General features: G+C 37.7%; 1 protein-coding gene across 1 annotated transcript; it reads right to left on the reverse strand.

Annotated features, from left to right (window-relative positions):
* Positions 1-882: 882 nt before the first annotated feature.
* LOC128992280 (2-oxoisovalerate dehydrogenase subunit alpha, mitochondrial-like) lies at positions 883-13,346 on the reverse strand. The gene is made up of 9 exons (XM_054415771.1): positions 12,925-13,346; positions 11,910-12,095; positions 11,352-11,547; positions 9,473-9,634; positions 8,416-8,560; positions 7,667-7,870; positions 2,262-2,430; positions 1,321-1,415; positions 883-1,175 (listed from the first exon to the last, which is right to left on the reverse strand). Exons 1-9 carry the CDS (start codon positions 12,967-12,969, stop codon positions 1,097-1,099), a joined length of 1,281 nt encoding a protein of 426 aa, XP_054271746.1. The 5' UTR covers positions 12,970-13,346; the 3' UTR covers positions 883-1,096.
* Positions 13,347-22,720: the final 9,374 nt, after the last annotated feature.

The following is a 22,720-nucleotide window of genomic DNA, read 5'->3' on the forward strand; positions in this document are numbered from 1 at the left end:
CAATGATACCTATGAAATTGCAGTAGCAGTTCCAAGTGGGTGGTAGGGAGGAGGGGGCTGTAGGGGTCAAACCCCCCCCCCCATTGGACCCTGGCAAAATATATTCAAACATTTTGTCTTAACAGCGTAACAGAGGTTTTTGGAAATAGATGTAGATGTAAAAATACCCCCGCCGCAGCAAACCTGCCGACTAAGCGAATTTCCATTTGTCTGAATTGATTTTCAGTTAAATATATTTTAATAACATTAGGTTTAACGAGTACCTAGGTTTGCTGCTACAAGGAAACTAATAAAGTGTGTTTTTGAGTAAAATATTGATAGCTTAGTACAAAATAAATAAATTTGCCAAGTTTGATCAAAATATATCCATAAACAAGCAAACTACAACATTTGACAATATTCTCCATAAGAATAACATGGGAATTTTAAATTTACAATTTTTTTAATTTTCTCCGTTACTAATAATCGAACAAAAATACTTTTATACACTAAAATATTTGTTTTTTTTATGCTCTTTATGGTCTAAAGAGAAATCGGGAAATTTTGTGTTTTGAGGGTCAAAAGTGAGGAAAACCAATTTTTACCCCATAAAACCCCCCGTAAAGCCCCGTTCCCATGGTCCGATCTTGCTGGTTCGCGAACTCATTCAAGTTTATCCCACTTTACACCTTTAAACAAAATTTCATCAAAATCGGACAAAAATTACTCAAGTTATCGCGTTCACGGACGTATATATATATAAGTCTATATATATATATATATATATATATAAAAATTTGAACGAATGGTGTTTTTGGCCTCTGGGGACATCAAAATGAAAAAGTAAATCGGTCCCGGGTCTAGGTCTTACCGTGCCACCTACGGTAATAGCTACTTCCCTATAGGGAAATTCGCTAAAAAGGCTTTAGAAAAACACAAAACTACTTTAAAATAAAAAAAATTTCAGGGGAGGTCCCCCAGACCCCCTCCTCTCTTATAACACTCCCCCCTCGGTAGCCTTCCCTTGACAAGGTCCTAGAACTGCCACTGAAAAATAGTTATGTACAACTTAATATTTTCAAAGATTCTGATTTTACAAACAACCTACTGAATTAAATTAGTTTTGTTTGAAATCCTTGAGAGGGTAGTTATTCTTGTAGGTTTTCAGGTGGTTGTCCATGTACTCCATTTGTTTCCTAAAACAAAGAGGGAAACAATAATTACGGAGTGATATTTATCAACTTACACGCTATGTAATGTAAGTAGTTTATGTAACACTACTCAAATTAACAAGAACACATGGAATTTTATTTTAATATTATAACATTGTACACTACTTACGCAATGTGCTTTGGCATTTCATGGTAAACGTCTGTGAACATTTCTTTCCACTCTGGTTTCAGCTTTTTCTCTGAGCTAATAAACGTTTCGAGAACCTGAAAAGCGAGTTCTTGATTACATTCAGATTTAAATACTAGATTAACATTTTCACAATTAAAAACAGTTATAAAATAAAAATTGTTAGGTTTAATCAGAATAATTTAACAGTATAAAAGAAAAGCTATCGTAGAAACAATGAATCTACGGTAAGATTTTCTCATATATAGAAGAGAAGAAAGCAAGAAGCATATGAGTTTGTTTAGCAATGGAGGCAGGTAGAAAAAAAACACCTAGAAATTGATTAAAAAATAAAATAAGATAAAATGAGAAATACAATACTTTAAGGTAGAAGGAATTTCTAAACTGCTTCTTCAGGAGAAAGCATTTCCCCTTTTCACCTCCTTCTGAAGAGTCCTCCTTGTGGGGGAAAAGTAGCCAATCAAATTGATTTTGTTATGGACTTTTTATTTTTGTAAACTGCCAGGAACTCTTTTATTGGGTAAGTTAGCTGTGTATCCATTCTTTCTTGCTTCATGTGTTGCTAAGCCAAGCGCTCTTTTCTACAACATAGTATTGTGTAGGAACAACTTTGTTGCACTGAATAAAAAACTGCTGGTGAAAAGCTCTTTGAGAGACAATCATTCAGTTGTTTTAGAAATACTCTTGCACAACAGATCCTCGATGCTGTCCAGTTCAATCCATGGCGGGGACTGAAATGGTTTGAGTGGCCGATGACTTATGGTGTCTGCCTTCTACAGCTGGAGTACTATGCGAGTCATACTGCTTAATACATTCTGCCCCACCCTCAAATACGTTTCCTACTATAACAAACACCTCAGCTTCTGATTTATTCGTGTCCTTAGCTTCTGACAGTATTTAACTAACTTCATTATTGTTAATACCTGTTTCTTAGAGGCCGCCACAAACTGTTGTTCCTGTTCAGAGTCCCACAAGTTGCGAGCCTCTAGGAACAGCCGTAGACGATCTATGGGGTTGTACAGCTGCCACTGCTCCATCTCCTCAGTCTGCCTGTAAGCGCTACTGTCATCGGACGTACTGTGAGCACTCACTCTGCGAACAAAGATAAACCAAATGTAGACAAAGCTATGTAGTTCTTAAATTCATGAATACAAGCAGACATCAAAACAGGAAAATGAATTAGAATAACTTGTTAAAACACAATCAACTCAGTGGCGGCGATAAGAGTTTTTCATAATTAAAAACGTAGGGTTAATCTTTCAATTTCTTGAGGGTGATCCTCGCTGACATAAAGCTTTTACTTTCAATCGGTCATTATTGTATTGAGAAATGAAAAAATCGGCTCGAGCTTGATTATCTGACTTTGTGATTGATCTCTCAAGCTTGTAGGCACTGATTTACTCAAAAATCGACATTGTATGGAAATCAACAGTTTACAAAGCAACCCGATTTTTAACCGATCTTGGACTGAAGCCTATAGGTAAAAAAACATTTTTTACCTGACTCGAAGTAAACAAATCTAAAGTGAGAAGTAAACAAATCTGAAGTGCAGCCTCCTAATAGTAAGAAATGAAATTAAATGAGAAACCTTCTTTAGCATCAATGAAAGAATGGAATTATTTATTAGCTAGTGCCTTAGCCACCTAAATTAATTCACTGATTTGATAGTAAAAAAATGTTCATTTAGTTGAATCAGCATTGACCCATGTAGAAATCTAATTCTGGCCCAGGTTCTGGCCAGTACTGGTACAGTACTGGCCAGTACTGCTACAGTACTGGCCAGTAATACCCAGGTTCTGTCCAGTACTGCCCAGGTTCTGGCCAGTACTGCCCAGGTTCTGGCCAGTACTGCCCAGGTTCTGGCCCAGTACTTCCCAGGTTCTGGCCAGTACTGCCCAGGTTCTGGCCAGTACTTCCCAGGTTCTGGCCAGTAATGTCCAGGTTCTGGCCAGTAATGTCCAGGTCCTGGCCAGTACTGGTTAGAACCTGGACCAGAACCGGCCAGTACTGGCCAGAACTCACCAGTACTGGCCAGAACTCACCCGTACTGGCCAGAACTTGCCAGTACTGGCCAGAACTTACCAGTAACTGGCTAGTACTTGTAGATTCTAGACCAATAATCAATCTTGACAGAGTACAGTATGTAAATAAAGGAACCGAGGTTAAGGTAATAAAATACAGATATTTGAAGTAAAAACTAGTCAATTAGTTAAACCTATATTTATTGAAAAATTAAGTTTAAAGCAAGACAAAATTTATAGGCCTACATGTTTAGATAATTTTCAAGGGTAAAAACTTTTACCATCAATAATATTGACTCAACTTGAACTCGCTCCCCCCCCCCCCACCATGGTTTTAAACCTCTCTGGATTTGGATCCAGTCCAGTTAGTCCAATTGAAGGTTTGGGTTTGGCAATGGCTTTGACCTTTGACCAATGAATACGAATACACAATTTAACGTTTTTTTAAGCTCAACACATCGCCAACAAAAATCTAACACAAGAGGACAATAATTAAGACGAGGACAAGACAGAAGTGAGAAGAGCAAAGACGAAGATAACTATTTTTTTTTGTACGAGTTCCATTCCATTCCAAAATCAAATCCGATCCAATCCAACGTGACGCACGCCGGAGCGGAGCGGAGTTGTTACTAACTAACCTCAAATCTCAACCTGTCAGTTGGTCAGTTCAGTTTTGGTCTCGACATCTTTATTAACAGTTAATTTCTAACTAAGGTGTTCTTGTCTTAGTTATATCTTAATATTAATCGTAGAACGACGTTCTACCTAATTTGCTGTGAAAAATATCTATTCGTGTGGAATCAGAATGGATTATCGACAAAGAATCAGGTCGAACTTGGCAAACCATCAGGTTTATAGACAACTGAGTTCACAGGCCTCATTTTAGCAAAAAGTTGTAAGTAATGCACCACAGGTTAGCATAAGTGTCATATTATTAAGTTGTCATATTAAACTCATAATATGCCTTAACCCCATATATATGTTTATATTATATATGTTATATATATTATATATATTATATATGTTATATATATATTATATAATATATTATATAATATATATATATTATATATTATATATATATATTATATATATTATATATGTTGAGGTGGCTGTTAGGTTTAGTTTTTATGTGTCCAGTACCTAGTATAGGCCTAGGTAAACTTTAACTTAGGCCTACCTTATTCAGTGCAACAAAATAAACTAGCCTAGGCCTAGTTCCAATTTTAACGATTTTCTACTCATTGAAGTGTTAAATTTGGAGTTGTGAAGTATTTAGTCAGTATGTTACTTCATTATTTGATCTCACAAATTGTGTACGGTACGGTAAGTTTAGGCCTTGATAGCCTAGGCCTATGACTAGGCCTACAAGTAAAGCAAACCTTGATTGGATTTGTAAATTAATGATGAGATTCGATTGCAATTAAGTCAATTTTTAGTACCGGTAGCCTAACTTTTGTTCAGCGTAGGTTCCGTTTGGGGCTACATTTGGGTACAGTTTCCGATTGAAACTATCAAATGGAAAATATTGATTAATAATCGATTTTGAAATATATCTAGGCCTATTTTATAATTAAACTATCATGACCTAACCTAACCAACCAAACTTGCTGATGGTGAAAAAATCGCATGAAGGCTTACTAATCGAATCGATAGTTTCAATCAATATTAGCATAGCCCAGTTAAGAAACTGTACCCGCCTACTTAACTTATGCCTAGATCAAAAGTAACTTAGGCTTAAACATCAAAATGCAAAACTACCTAATGAATAAGTTAGAGCCTACACAAAAACATTGTTTTTCATTTGAATGGGCGGCTATTTTTATTCACAGATTGTTTCGTTAAGTAAGTTATCTTAGGCCGGACTAACTTAACTTAACTTGATGTTTGGTTATGTTTGCTGTTGTATTTTATAATAAGAAGCCTACTAAGTTAGCCCTGATTATGTAAATAATATGATAAATAGGTCTTAGCTTAAGTGCTAAGGTAGGCCTAAGGCAGAGAACCCATGATGGGTTACATTAACGGATTAAATATTAAAATAGTCTACTTCGATATAACTTAGGCCTAACTATCGATTAACATGTTTCAATCGATATAAATATTGAATTTCAATATTGATTTTCGTTTACAGTAAGTTATGGCGTTTAGGTTAGGTTACCTACCTAGTTTAGTTTATGAAACTTATTAAAAAACTATATGAATAGGCCTACAAATTGATGTCTTTGTGATTGTAATCTGTTAAACAAACCAAAGTAATATCAACTCTAATACCTACCAACAATTTTACTTTGATTGCTACTATCATAAACTAAACTAAAACAACCTAACCGCCGCAGAATGTGTGGAAAAAGTCTTCTTGAAACAACAATATTGATACAATTGTTACAATGGATATTTACATGAAAGCAAACTCATCCGATACAATATAACTACAGAATATAGTAGGTTCTCTACGGAACTGCACCCTTGGAAGTGCCAACATGAAAAAAGTACGGTAACAAGAAAGATAGGCTATAACATTTTTTTTTAGTCTTTTTATTTTAAGTCCCTATAACTGAGTATTTAAGTAGGCCTACCTATTTAACTTTATTTATGGCCTTTGAAATGATTTTTCATTATACTTATATAAGTTACGTAGCCTATTACAGTAAAATTTTAAGATGGCCGCTTAAGTTAACCTGAATTGGGATAAAACTAGATTACCTATTAGGTCCTATATTGATTCTAAATGGTGTAGGCCTATTGCCAGGTTATTTTACAAAATCAAGTTTTAATTTGATTATTGAGATATGTACAATCTCATTTCTATTCAATATAAATCTAGCCTAGCCCGCATTAGGAACTGCGCAGCTTATGCGGCTATACATTAAAAATAATGGAGTTGTTCAAGTCTGCACATGTACATTGAAAGCGAATTAGCCCAAACTTAAAGACAACCCAACATAAAGGCCAAGCTGAGCTCTGGAGATACAAATATACTTACATCAGCTCACCATTTTTTATAGTTGTAACTTGTCTGTTTCAGGTAAAAAAAACTTTATGACAACTACTGTACTACATTTATATTCTAAAGACCATTGTGTTAATACTATAAATCTGACATTATTAATTTGATTAATAATTATAACCCCGACAAATTAGATTCATTGGATATTTTGATTGTTTAATTTTTTACATTTTCAATATAAAATTAAATTTAGTATTGTAGGGTATTATCAATAGTATTCTTTTTGGTGATTTTACTTTTTCATACAACTTTTATTGTAATTTTGCAAAAAAAATAATTTATTACCTAACCTTGATTTTTGTTAACATAATTTGTATTTTAGCATATGTAATTTTCAAATACAAATTGTTTATTGCTAAAGGTGTCTTATTAATTCATCTTCCATATTGGTTCAATTCTCACTACTGTATGATCCAGATACTGGTCCAGTATTGGCCAGGTTCTGGCCCAGTACTGCCCAGGTTCTGGTCCAGTAATGCCCAGGTTCTGGTCCAGTCCTTCCCAGGTTCTGGCCCAGTACTACCCAGGTTCTGGCCCAGTACTGCCCAGGTTCTGGCCCAGTACTGCCCAGGTTCTGGCCCAGTACTGCCCAGGTTCTGGCCCAGTAATGCCCAGGTTCTGGCCCAGTACTTCCCAGGTTCTGGCCCAGTACTTCCCAGGTTCTGGCCAGTACTGGCCAGTTCTTGCCAATTTTGGAAGTGCCCAGAACCTGGGCCAGAAAATTTTTTTACTGGCCCAGAAAATTTTTTTCCACATGGGGAGGGCCCTCTCTGATATGACCCGCCAAGGGCTAGGAGGATTAACATTAATGTTTTATCCTCCTCGGCCCGGGGCCACATTAGTTCTAAATACGGCCCTATTATATATAGCACCTTCACACAGTCCACGAGGAGGACAGTTGATGCAACCAGCATTACTGATGACAATTCTTTTACTTAGGTTGGTAGGGAATTGATATCGATCAGCTAAGTAATACAGTAGTGTCAGTTAAGCTGTTGTAGCATTGTCCTAGAGCTCGTACTGGGTTTAACAAATTTTTGTCATAAAAAGTATGGTAATTCTCATATAAATATTGTTTTGATAGGGGACCCATGTGGCTGAGCCTGTCACACAATTGCGGACCCGTGTCCCTGTAAAATTTCCCGAAAAATACCGGTCAAGGCTCACGCGCCCCCCTAGCTCGTGGGCCCCCACGCACCGCGGGCCTGCTATAGCCGCCACTGAATCAACGATGAGCCACAATCTTAAACTGCATCTTAAATTAGCATTTTAAAGCTGTCTACAATCTGAACAATACCTGTAAGTCATGGCTTCCAGAATGACAGGTTTGTTCTCCGTGATCGCATACTGACGGGCAGCCATTGTGCCGTTGTAAACAGCCAAAACATCATTGCCGTCCACCCTAGCAGCCGCTATACCATAGCCCTCGGCTCTCGCTACAATGCCATCTCCAGCATACTGCTCCTTGCTAGGGGTTGATATTGCGTAGCCGTTGTTTCTGCTGGAACCATTGTGTGAAAATAGGTTATGGCTATCAAATGATATGTCAGTTGCTGAATAATATCTTACCTGAGGCAAAGTCTGATTGGCAGAACGGTTGGATAAAACGGAAAATTGTAAAAAATCCATTGCAAACATGTTACAAATTATTAAATTAAAACAGATTTCTTGAAGATAAATGGCTCAAAGTTTGTCTCTCATTTAAATCTTGAACATTCTTTAAAATCTTCACTAAATGTCAAACACCCAGATTATTAACACTGCAATCTCCAAACCTGTAACTTTTAGTTGTTATAAAAGCGTAACCTCATATAGATCGGAAAAAACCTTAAACTGTTGTAGGTAAACCTATCTAGGGAATGAAAAAGATCCCCAAGACAGAACTTCCTCACATTTGAGAACTCCCCAACACAAAAAGCCATAGGATCATTCATTGATCATTGGTACATTGCTTTGGATTTAGACTCAACGCTAGACATACCGTTTTTACCAACCAAAACATACTACATACTATCAAAGAAAAAAACTACCAGTTTGTTACGTTACCAATAGAAAATGATGGGACACTGGAGGGTAGCAGCGAAGTTGAATGCTGCGTGAGTGTCTCCCTCGCTAGCCGCTCCCTCCCCGAAGTACACAATCACACAGCCTCCCTGGCCAGACCTCTTGAGTGCATACGCTGCCCCCACGGCTGCAGGAAGTTGGTACAATTTAATCTTTAAGCACCCAATGTGTGAATGAAAATAGACTAGTAAAGCTACACGTGAACTAGGTATAACCATAGCTTGATTTATCGAATTTGAGAAACTTGAACTTTGGTGCAAAGAGCAATGATTTTGATTCCCAGCATGTCCACAAAACTAAGGGGTTTTGACAGCTACCTCTTAAAAGTGTTGGTATTTAATCCAAAATGCCACAATAGTGTGAACACTAAAAAATATAGATAGACTTACAGTTTCTCTTCATCCTCCCTTTTCAACCCTTTGAATTTTCTCCTATCCATAAACATTCAAACTGTATAGTGCCACAAAAACAAAAATCTGATTAGAATTATTTGTACCAAATATAGTTAAAATAATTACTCAAGAAAGGTCCTAAAAAGCTTAATTGAGCCCTGGGTATAAAAACTGGATGTAGCTATACAACTACAGCATTTACTGTACTATAAAATGTACTGTTATTACAATTTATTGAACTTCTGATTGATTATGTTATTCATTGTGAACCTTGGTTGGAATATAAAATTGATCAAATGGAAGAATTACCTTATCCAAGCAGCGTGATTAGCAACTGTGGTTGGATAAGGTAATTCTTCTATTTTATCACTTCTGATTGAATTGCCTGATTTATCCGTAGTCAGAAAATTCCAAATGGAACAATGGGCAAAGCCACAGGTCACTAATTTAATTAACTGCACATGATATCATTTTGTACCTCATAATAGTATGTTACGTTACTAGCCTAGTAAGTGGTGTTTTACCAGCGGGATTTTCGTGCAAGTACGGTAAAGCTTACCGGGCAAGTAAGATACGATACTTTACATCATATACTACATAGAAAATAGATACCTACACTATACATATAGACTATAAGTGAAACTTACCTTGAGGAATCTGTGTGGCTAAGGGAGAAGACAAAGTTACAAACTTATGCTTCTTGGAGCCGTAGTGGATTGGCATTTGCCTACCTTTGCCTTTGTCCTCACAGTTGCCATAACACTGATTTATAAATGCCTCTAGATCGAACCCTCTGTACATCAGAGTTCCTGAAACCAATTACAACAGTAATATGTTTAATAAATCAGAGTTTCTGAAAAATCTACATAAAGCCCAAAAGAAAGGTGTCACAAGATCTTCTACACAAGAAGTTCATTAGAATGAAATGTCGGTGCTAAGAAATTGTTTTCCTTCCATATCCTTATTCACTCTGGAAAAAATCAAAGGTTCACTGTAGCTTTTCCAATAACTACTTTAGGGACAAGTGGTCAAGACAAATTTAGGTAAGTGTGGCGTTGTAAAAACAGGGAGTCTGCAAATGTGACTACAAAATATAGCCTAGGAAGTAAACAAAGTTGAGACTGTCCAGAAATAACGAGAAACATGAAATAATGACAAAAGAAGTTAAGCTGACTGAGCCAATAAACATACACAAAAGCATATCCAAACCTTATCTAAATAACTTCTCACTCTGAAGAAGAAAGACCCAAGCTGCAAGAAAGAGATTCATACCTGCAAATGGACACGGCCAGTTGGATAAAACTGCAACACTTCTCATAAGAGAATGCAAGCTGGCTATAGCAAGGAATAATGCTTTAACTTGAGCTGTATAAAGCTCGACTTTATGATGACACAATCCTTTGAGGTGATGGTACAATAAAAGCCAACAGGTTGACGTGCAATAATTCATTATGATTACTTTAAGATACAATTATGTTTCTTTATAATTAACTAGCTGTAACCCGCGGGCTTTGCCCCGTTTAACTTCTTAATTTTCAAGATGATCTCGTTCGCATGGCTCAATCACGTCCTGGTTGAAGTTCGTTCGCTACGCTCACTCACCTTTAGGTTGGAGCTCGTTCGCTACGCTCACTCACCTTTAGGTTGGAGCTCGTTCGCTGCGCTCACTTGCCTTCAGGTTAGCTCGCTCGCTACGCTCACTTGCCTTCAGGTTAGCTCGTTCGCTACGCTCACTCACCTTTTTGGTTGCAAATTAGCTGTTGTCATAAATATGTAAAAGAAATAATAGTGCTGCACCCTGTTGGTAATCCTTGTAACTTTAATGCTATTGAACATCATAGAACAGAACCAACTTGTTTAATTGAAACAGCTGTTAAGATTCATTAATTCCATTTCTCATAAGGTTAACATGGGAAACTCCAGAGCCACTGGGGCGGAGCCTATTGGACGGATCACGAAATTGATGGTGTATAAACCTATTCCATGACATTCTACACTTATGTACCAAGTTTCGTGGCAATCGGTTCAGCGGTGTCCGAGTTTATCACCCCCAAACAAACAAACAAACGAATATATATACAAACATCCTCTTTTATACTTATAGATTAAAGCCCAATGATTAGGGACAGCTGGGTCAAGTTTCTAACCATAACAAAAAGCCAGGCAAATTTTTCAGGATATTTTTCTAACTCAGGATCGAACAGAAAACCTCTTGATTGCTAAGCAAGCACTATAAATAACCACTCAGCTGCTACCCAGCTAGCCAAAAGCAGAGTCCCTAGACCACATTTGTTTATTTCGGTATTATTTTTTCTACTGGCATTTTTTACATTTTTAAAAGGGAGTGGTCAAAACCCTCGTCTTATTAGTCCAACGTTGAATGCAGGGCCTGATCATGTACAATACCGTCTACCTTGAGTAATAACATATAATAAGAGGTCTTACACCACCTTCTTTCATTTGTCTATCTCCTAGAGATATTAGCGACAGCAACCAAATATAAAAACAAATTTGGAACACACTCACCAGCCTCTCTATACTGGCTGAAGATCCAGTCGGAGTCATGTAGAGCCGCAGCGCTGCCCACACAATTGGCTTCCTCTCCGTAATGAGTCATGTAGAAAGAGATGCGACCTTGTCTCTGAGCATCGTGCAAAATGCGATCCATTGTGTTGAGCAGCACCATGCACTTATACATCTTCAAGTAGGTGGTTGGCTCCAACTGAAATTTGACACAGGTTTAGAGGAAATCATAGAACTAGGCATGTAAAACATTAGTGATACCTACACAGTGTTATAAAATAGTTTTTTGCCTAAAAAATAGGAACTACAGGTACATACAACCATCAAACAAAGAAAGTTTGGATGGATTGGTTACACAAGAAGACCCAACTTGACAGTCCGCCAAGAAGCAGTTGCAGGTCAACGCTAGTAACAAGAAGAGGGTTTGGATCCCTCCCAACGTAACAAATGCTGCTGATATAGGAAAACACAAATAATGCTCGTCATGCTGACTATTTTCACTACTTTTAAAACAAATGTTTTAACCTTGAATGTAATGTAATAGCCTATCCTATTACTAACCTGGGGATCTTGAGAAGAGTTGAGAATGCGACCTTGCAAGTCTAAAACTCTGTACATGGGCATCGTGGTGTAGTCTTCTGGCCTCAACAGTACAAATTTGTCGGTCCATGGTGTGTTTAGAACTTTGCTTGGTAGAGGAGACACAGCAGAAGTAGGCTGCGAAGCTACGGATACCGAAGTGCTGAACTGACAAACAAAATTGTTCATAAAATAGGCCTACATTTTTCAATAAATACATTTATTTTTAATTTTGGTTAATTTAGATTAGATATTTAGATGGTGTAAATTAAGATGGCATGCAGAGCTGGCCTTGGGTAGTGCGGAGCCCAGTGCCAACATTCAGAGCGGGGCCCTTACTACCAAAAAAGTTGTATCCCAAAAATACTTAAAACAAAATTATATCAATGTATACAGTAATGTTAATACTGCTAAGTTTACTCTCCCCTTTTTCTTTCTTCATAACTGAGATAAACTTCAATGACATTTTACATTTTTTTATATATTTTCACCAAGCGCGGGGGCCCCGAGGTGCAGAGTCATGTGCGGCCGCACCTTTCGCACGAGCCTATAAGGCCAGCTCTGATGGTATGTGGGAGGGATGAGGATGAGAGGGGCTGGGGATGGCTCCCATGAACAATGCTGATAAACACAGCTATAAAGATGGTAACTTATTGGTAAATTAAATTAACTTAATCCAACAGGAAGTATTTTTTGTGATTCCAGTACAAAATGTAAGAAAATCAACTGTGGTAGGGAAAGGTTCTTTTGTACTTTTGCACATTTTGTTCAACACTCTAATTGAAAGGTACGTGTTCTAAGTTATTCCTATTCAGGTGTTCAGCCTATTCTCAGCAAAAATAGGTTAAACTTTTAGGAGGGATTGCAATGTGTTATTGCATGCTTTAAATGTCTGAATTCATAATAATATCTTTTGTAACTGTAAAATAATAAAATACTAAGATACCTATGTAAATTTGAGAATATTGTCTTAGATGCCTTAGGCTAATAAACTTACCTTGGTGACAGTGGATAGTAATCCTCTTCTTGTAATATTGTTCATTATAATAAAGTGAAAACGATTCCTAATTAGTTAACTTAGCTTAAATAACTTTAAAAGTATAATTTTGTACAACACACTTAGGTAAGGGGATAATCCACAAAATTAGAGTCAGAGCACAACGACCTTCGGTGGTGATAACGAGTGTCTGCATAACACAGTGCTTCTGATAACTGATAATGAGATTGTTTACTCTACATTTTGCTTTATCACTTTTTAATTTAAATTTCCCCACGTCAATGGACAACAATTCAAAGTTTGGGAGCGTCAGGCAGTATTATCTAAACTTCATCTGCGCGATTTCAAATTGCGAGTCTATTTGACATCATTTCACTGAATTTGACAATTTTAAACCAGACGATTTTAGGTTGAATATAGTATGAAAGTAAAACCAAAACCAAAACAACTTGTTTTCGTTTCGCGCTCAGTAATTTCGATGCGTCACTCTGCGGCTCCACGCAGTTTTAGTTCTTCTCTTCAGTAGAGTGGGAGTGAGTGAGAGAGAAGAATGATGATAATATTGACAGGCGAGTGACGACTAAAAAAATGGCGAGCGTTTCGGGGCAGGAATTGGACTAGCCTACTGCGCATGCGCAAACCGTAAAATTGAGCTGATCTCAAATGAACGACTCTCAGTACTCTCACAAAATTGAAGCAAAAGAGTTGTTTACTTTTCTCGTTCTGTCGTTCTGTCATCATCTCTCTGCCCCTGCCGTGCCCCAGCGATTGTAGTTTTCAAAGTCTTTAAGCTGTGTTTTTTTTTTTTTTAATAATTTGAGGTTTTATCGAAGTATCGTATATGTTTTGAAGTCGGATTTAAGATTTAAGTGTATAAAAGAGTGTTTATTGTTATGCGTTCTACCGTGCCATCCCCGTGCACCCTTGTAAGTTAAAGTTAGTTTTTATACTGTAGGCCTAGTCTTTAAAAGTGTTTGTTGTGTTTTGTTCCAAGTGTTGTCCAAATAAAACAAGGATACAGTTTCTTAACTGGGCTACACTAATAACGATTGAAACTATCGATTCGATTAGTAAACTGCGATTTTTTCACCATCAACAAGTTAGGTTAGGTTATGACAGATTAATTTTATAATAGACATTATATTTTAAGATATCGATTATTAATCAAGATTTCAATTCGATAGTTCCAATCGATATTAGCGTAGCCCAGTTAAGAAACTGTTGTACCCCTGTAGGGTCACACAGTTAGGACTACAGTACCGACATTTCCCATAAACATTGCAAAAGGACAAATCTTATAATTATATAACTGTCTAGGCTGTGTGGTAAAAGGCACTTAAAAATAAGTTACCAAGCGGTGTAACTTTTGTATTAGAAACCCTTGGGTGAGTTGTATAAAGGCCTACTAATCTTTAGGTTGACACATTTAAACCTATAGCCTGTAAACCATTATCTGTTTGGAAAAAAGTCTATGCCGTAGACTAAATATGGTCCTTAAGCCAATTAAATGTGTAGGCTAGGCTAACTAACTAACATTTAAATAACTTAGGCCTTGGCTAGGCTTTGCATTACCCTGGCGTAGGACGACCGTGAAGACAGCTATCGCCAGCTGTCGACCCTACATTTTTTCCCCTCCCACAACGACTTCCCCTCTTCTCCCTCTCGACCAATCAGATACCGCCTAGCTTAGAGTAGTACAGTCGATGTTCAAAAAAGAGACCTCGCATATGCAACTACCTACTACGGATAATTTACAGATTTCCAAACCAAAACTAATTCGCTATACTTATTTATTAAGTAGTGAATATACTTAAATAATATATGTATTACGACAAAGTATACTAGTGGAAAATTATATAGTTATTTACTTTTATCGCAATATACATATATTACCTAAATAATGTATAAACTCGTTTCTATCTAAAGCTACTGTTTGAAATATAAAAGTAACTATAAAAACTCAGTATAAATAAATTTTTTATTTCAAAATCTCAATATACACTATATTATTATATATTATAATTATATTAATTATATACATTAATTATATACATATATATAGAGGTAGGTCTATATGTAAGCTTTAATTGTAAATATGTAGCCTTACATATGTTATAACAAAATAAAAAGTGGTGGAAAATAGGTCAAAGTTCCCCTAATCTCTTCCATACCGCTTATGCTGAAAAATCCAGTCAGCCTTCGACGGGTTATACAATTATGTTCCTTAACAATTCCCAAACTTTTTATTGCTGAAATTAGTTAAATTACATGTAACCTTAAGGTGGACATATGTGATAAGACAATAAAAGTGGTGGAAAATAGGTTAAAGTTCTCCTAACCATTTCCATACCGCGTACTCTGAAAAATCCAGTCAACTTTCGACGGGTTATGAAATTATGTTCCTTATCAATACCCAAACTTTTTATTGCTGAAATTAGTTTAGGTACATGTAACCTAAAAGTGTACATATGTTATAACAAAATAAAAGTGGTGGAAAATAGGTTAAAGTTCCCCTAACCATTTACTTACCATTCAATCTGTAGAACTCACTCAACTTTCGACGGGTAATAAAATAATCTTCCTTATCAATTCCCAAACTTTTTATTGCTGAAATTAGTTGAGGTACATGTAACCTAAAAGTGTACATATGTTATAACAAAATAAAAGTGGTGGAAAATAGGTTAAAGTTACCCTAATCATTTATATACCGCTCACTCTGGAAAAACGAGAAAACTTTCGACGGATAATAAAATTATGTTACATATCAATTCCCAAACTTTTTATTGCTGAAATTAGTTGAGTTACATGTAATCTAAAAGTGTACATATGTTATAACAAATTAAAATTGGTGGAAAATAGGTTAAAGTTGCCCTAACCATTTCCATACCACGTACGCTGAAAAATCTAGTAAACTTTCAACGGATAATAAAATTATGTTACATATCAATTCCCAAACTTTTTATTGCTGAAATTAGTTGAGGTACATGTAACCTAAAAGTGTACATATGTTATAACAAAATAAAAGTGGTGGAAAATAGGTTAAAGTTACCCTAACTATTTTCATACTGCGTACGCTGAAAAATCCAGTCAACCTTCGACGGATAATAAAATTATGTTCCTTATCAATTCCCAAACGTTTTATTGTTGAAATTAGTCAAAGTACATGTAACCTTAATGTGGACATATGTGATAAGACAATAAAAGTGGTGGAAAATAGGTTAAAGTTCTCCTAACCATTTCCATACCGCGTACGCTGAAAAATCCAGTCAACTTTCGACGGGTAATAAAATTATGTTTCTTATCAATTCCCAAACTTTTTATTGCTGAAATTAGTTGAGTTACGTGTAATCTAAACGTGTACATATGTTATAACAAAATAAAAGTGGTGGAAAATAGGTTAAAGTTCCCCTAACCATTTACTTACCATTCAATCTGTAGAACTCACTCAACTTTCGACGGGTAATAAAATAATGTTCCTTATCAATTCCCAAACTTTTTATTGCTGAAATTAGTTGAGGTACATGTAACCTAAAAGTGGACATATGTTAAAAGAAAATAAAAGTGGTGGAAAATCGGTTAAAGTTCACCTAATCATTTCCATACCGCGTACGCTGAAAAATCCAGTCAACTTTCGACGGATAATAAAATTATGTTCCTTATCAATTCCCAAACTTTTTATTGCTGAAATTAGTAGAGGTACATGTAATCTAAAAGTGTACATATGTTGTAACAAAATAAAAGTGGTGGAAAATAGGTTAAAGTTCCCCTAACCATTTACTTACCATTCAATCTGTAGAACTCACTCAACTTTCGACGGGTAATAAAATAATGTTCCTTATCAATTCCCAAACTTTTTATTGCTGAAATTAGTTGAGGTACATGTAACCTAAAAGTGTACATATGTTATAACAAAATAAAAGTGGTGGAAAATAGGTTAAAGTTACCCTAATCATTTATATACCGCTCACTCTGGAAAATCGAGAAAACATTCGACGGATAATAAAATTATGTTACATATCAATTCCCAAACTTTTTATTGCTGAAATTACTAGAGGTACGACGACGACGACGACGACGACGACGACGACGACGACGACGACGACGACGACGGTTTTTATGTCAGCTTGGTGGTTGAGTGATTATAGTACTGCTGTACTCGCCTTGTAATCAAGAAGGTAGCTGGTTTGATTCTACGTTACTTTGTTTGTATTACCTGTCACTAGTTTGGTATTACTAATTTAATTAATCTTTGTCACAGGTGTACGTGGCTGCTGGGCTGGCCAATGCTGACAGTTTTATCCGACAGTTCCCTGATGGCTACAGTACCATTCTGGGGGAGAGAGGAGTTACCGTGTCTGGGGGCCAGAAACAGAGGATAGCTATCGCCGCTACAAGCGCTCTTAGCGCTCTACTGAAAATCCCATCCATCCTCATACTAGACGAGGCTACCAGGTCAGTTGCAAGGGAATGACTTGATCGTAAAACATGTTAAAATGTAACATGTAAAAATGTTACATGTGGAAATATAAGAAGTTAAAATGTAACATGTTAAAATGTACGGTGTTAAAATGTAACATTTTAAAATGTAACATGCTTAAATGTAACGTGTTAAAATGTAACATATTAAAATGTAACATGTAAAAATGTAACATGTAAAATTGTAACCTTTTAAAATGTAACATGCTTAAAGGTAACTTGTTAAAATGTAACACATTAAAAACGTTATGAGTACTGGTATGAGTAAAAGTTTTTATGTCAGCTTGGTGGTTGAGTGATTATAGTACTGCTGTAATCAGAAGGTAGCTGGTTTGATTCTATGTTACTTTGTTTGTATTACCCGTCACTAGTTTGGTATTACTAATTTAATTAATCTTTGTCACAGGTGTACGAGGCTGCTGGGCTGGCCAATGCTGACAGTTTTATCCGACAGTTCCCTGATGGCTACAGTACCATTCTGGGGGAGAGAGGAGTTACCGTGTCTGGGGGCCAGAAACAGAGGATAGCTATCGCCCGCGCTCTACTGAAAATCCCATCCATCCTCATACTAGACGAGGCTACCAGGTCAGTTGCAAGGGAATGACTTGATCGTAAAACATGTTAAAATGTAACATGTAAAAATGTAACATGTGGAAATATAAGAAGTTAAAATGTAACATGTTAAAATGTAACGTGTTAAAATGTAACATTTTAAAATGTAACATGCTTAAATGTAACGTGTTAAAATGTAACATATTAAAATGTAACATGTAAAAATGTAACATGTAAAATTGTAACCTTTTAAAATGTAACATGCTTAAAGGTAACTTGTTAAAATGTAACATATTAAAAACGTTATGAGTACTGGTATGAGTAAAAGTTTTTATGTCAGCTTGGTGGTTGAGTGATTATAGTACTGCTGTAATCAGAAGGTAGCTGGTTTGATTCTATGTTACTTTGTTTGTATTACCCGTCACTAGTTTGGTATTACTAATTTAATTAATCTTTGTCACAGGTGTACGAGGCTGCTGGGCTGGCCAATGCTGACAGTTTTATCCGACAGTTCCCTGATGGCTACAGTACCATTCTGGGGGAGAGAGGAGTTACCGTGTCTGGGGGCCAGAAACAGAGGATAGCTATCGCCCGCGCTCTACTGAAAATCCCATCCATCCTCATACTAGACGAGGCTACCAGGTCAGTTGCAAGGGAAAGACTTGATCATAAAAAATGAAGACTTGATCATAAAAAATGTTAAAATGTAACATGTAAATATGTAAAATGTAAAAATGTAGAAGACGACGACGACGACGACGACGGTTTTTATGTCAGCTTGGTGGTTGAGTGATTATAGTACTGCTGTACTCGCCTTGTAATCAAGAAGGTAGCTGGTTTGATTCTACGTTACTTTGTTTGTATTACCTGTCACTAGTTTGGTATTACTAATTTAATTAATCTTTGTCACAGGTGTACGTGGCTGCTGGGCTGGCCAATGCTGACAGTTTTATCCGACAGTTCCCTGATGGCTACAGTACCATTCTGGGGGAGAGAGGAGTTACCGTGTCTGGGGGCCAGAAACAGAGGATAGCTATCGCCCGCGCTCTACTGAAAATCCCATCCATCCTCATACTAGACGAGGCTACCAGGTCAGTTGCAAGGGAAAGACTTGATCATAAAAAATGTTAAAATGTAACATATAAATATGTAAAATGTAAAAATGTAGAAGACGACGACGACGACGACGACGACGACGACGACGACGACGACGACGACGACGACGACGACGACGACGACGACGACGACGACGACGACGACGACGACGACGACGACGACGACGACGACGACGACGACGACGACGACGACGACGACGACGACGACGACGACGACGACGACGACGACGACGACGACGACGACGACGACGACGACGACGACGACGACGACGACGACGACGACGACGACGACGACGACGACGACGACGACGACGACGACGACGACGACGACGACGACGACGACGACGACGACGACGACGACGACGACGACGACGACGACGACGACGACGACGACGACGACGACGACGACGACGACGACGACGACGACGACGACGACGACGACGACGACGACGACGACGACGACGACGACGACGACGACGACGACGACGACGACGACGACGACGACGACGACGACGACGACGACGACGACGACGACGACGACGACGACGACGACGACGACGACGACGACGACGACGACGACGACGACGACGACGACGACGACGACGACGACGACGACGACGACTGTCAGCTTGGTGGTTGAGTGATTATAGTACTGCTGTACTCGCCTTGTAATCAAGAAGGTAGCTGGTTTGATTCTACGTTACTTTGTTTGTATTACCTGTCACTAGTTTGGTATTACTAATTTAATTAATCTTTGTCACAGGTGTACGTGGCTGCTGGGCTGGCCAATGCTGACAGTTTTATCCGACAGTTCCCTGATGGCTACAGTACCATTCTGGGGGAGAGAGGAGTTACCGTGTCTGGGGGCCAGAAACAGAGGATAGCTATCGCCGCTACAAGCGCTCTTAGCGCTCTACTGAAAATCCCATCCATCCTCATACTAGACGAGGCTACCAGGTCAGTTGCAAGGGAATGACTTGATCGTAAAACATGTTAAAATGTAACATGTAAAAATGTTACATGTGGAAATATAAGAAGTTAAAATGTAACATGTTAAAATGTACGGTGTTAAAATGTAACATTTTAAAATGTAACATGCTTAAATGTAACGTGTTAAAATGTAACATATTAAAATGTAACATGTAAAAATGTAACATGTAAAATTGTAACCTTTTAAAATGTAACATGCTTAAAGGTAACTTGTTAAAATGTAACACATTAAAAACGTTATGAGTACTGGTATGAGTAAAAGTTTTTATGTCAGCTTGGTGGTTGAGTGATTATAGTACTGCTGTAATCAGAAGGTAGCTGGTTTGATTCTATGTTACTTTGTTTGTATTACCCGTCACTAGTTTGGTATTACTAATTTAATTAATCTTTGTCACAGGTGTACGAGGCTGCTGGGCTGGCCAATGCTGACAGTTTTATCCGACAGTTCCCTGATGGCTACAGTACCATTCTGGGGGAGAGAGGAGTTACCGTGTCTGGGGGCCAGAAACAGAGGATAGCTATCGCCCGCGCTCTACTGAAAATCCCATCCATCCTCATACTAGACGAGGCTACCAGGTCAGTTGCAAGGGAATGACTTGATCGTAAAACATGTTAAAATGTAACATGTAAAAATGTAACATGTGGAAATATAAGAAGTTAAAATGTAACATGTTAAAATGTAACGTGTTAAAATGTAACATTTTAAAATGTAACATGCTTAAATGTAACGTGTTAAAATGTAACATATTAAAATGTAACATGTAAAAATGTAACATGTAAAATTGTAACCTTTTAAAATGTAACATGCTTAAAGGTAACTTGTTAAAATGTAACATATTAAAAACGTTATGAGTACTGGTATGAGTAAAAGTTTTTATGTCAGCTTGGTGGTTGAGTGATTATAGTACTGCTGTAATCAGAAGGTAGCTGGTTTGATTCTATGTTACTTTGTTTGTATTACCCGTCACTAGTTTGGTATTACTAATTTAATTAATCTTTGTCACAGGTGTACGAGGCTGCTGGGCTGGCCAATGCTGACAGTTTTATCCGACAGTTCCCTGATGGCTACAGTACCATTCTGGGGGAGAGAGGAGTTACCGTGTCTGGGGGCCAGAAACAGAGGATAGCTATCGCCCGCGCTCTACTGAAAATCCCATCCATCCTCATACTAGACGAGGCTACCAGGTCAGTTGCAAGGGAAAGACTTGATCATAAAAAATGTTAAAATGTAACATGTAAATATGTAAAATGTAAAAATGTAGAAGACGACGACGACGACGACGACGACGACGACGGTTTTTATGTCAGCTTGGTGGTTGAGTGATTATAGTACTGCTGTACTCGCCTTGTAATCAAGAAGGTAGCTGGTTTGATTCTACGTTACTTTGTTTGTATTACCTGTCACTAGTTTGGTATTACTAATTTAATTAATCTTTGTCACAGGTGTACGTGGCTGCTGGGCTGGCCAATGCTGACAGTTTTATCCGACAGTTCCCTGATGGCTACAGTACCATTCTGGGGGAGAGAGGAGTTACCGTGTCTGGGGGCCAGAAACAGAGGATAGCTATCGCCCGCGCTCTACTGAAAATCCCATCCATCCTCATACTAGACGAGGCTACCAGGTCAGTTGCAAGGGAAAGACTTGATCATAAAAAATGTTAAAATGTAACATATAAATATGTAAAATGTAAAAATGTAGAAGACGACGACGACGACGACGACGACGACGACGACGACGACGACGACGACGACGACGACGACGACGACGACGACGACGACGACGACGACGACGACGACGACGACGACGACGACGACGACGACGACGACGACGACGACGACGACGACGACGACGACGACGACGACGACGACGACGACGACGACGACGACGACGACGACGACGACGACGACGACGACTGTCAGCTTGGTGGTTGAGTGATTATAGTACTGCTGTACTCGCCTTGTAATCAAGAAGGTAGCTGGTTTGATTCTACGTTACTTTGTTTGTATTACCTGTCACTAGTTTGGTATTACTAATTTAATTAATCTTTGTCACAGGTGTACGTGGCTGCTGGGCTGGCCAATGCTGACAGTTTTATCCGACAGTTCCCTGATGGCTACAGTACCATTCTGGGGGAGAGAGGAGTTACCGTGTCTGGGGGCCAGAAACAGAGGATAGCTATCGCCGCTACAAGCGCTCTTAGCGCTCTACTGAAAATCCCATCCATCCTCATACTAGACGAGGCTACCAGGTCAGTTGCAAGGGAATGACTTGATCGTAAAACATGTTAAAATGTAACATGTAAAAATGTTACATGTGGAAATATAAGAAGTTAAAATGTAACATGTTAAAATGTACGGTGTTAAAATGTAACATTTTAAAATGTAACATGCTTAAATGTAACGTGTTAAAATGTAACATATTAAAATGTAACATGTAAAAATGTAACATGTAAAATTGTAACCTTTTAAAATGTAACATGCTTAAAGGTAACTTGTTAAAATGTAACACATTAAAAACGTTATGAGTACTGGTATGAGTAAAAGTTTTTATGTCAGCTTGGTGGTTGAGTGATTATAGTACTGCTGTAATCAGAAGGTAGCTGGTTTGATTCTATGTTACTTTGTTTGTATTACCCGTCACTAGTTTGGTATTACTAATTTAA

The sequence above is a fragment of the Macrosteles quadrilineatus genome, unplaced genomic scaffold (genome assembly GCF_028750875.1).
Source record: "Macrosteles quadrilineatus isolate MER2022 unplaced genomic scaffold, UCM_ALF_1.0 Scaffold_4__1_contigs__length_99947679, whole genome shotgun sequence".
NCBI classification, from domain to species: Eukaryota; Metazoa; Arthropoda; class Insecta; order Hemiptera; family Cicadellidae; genus Macrosteles; species Macrosteles quadrilineatus.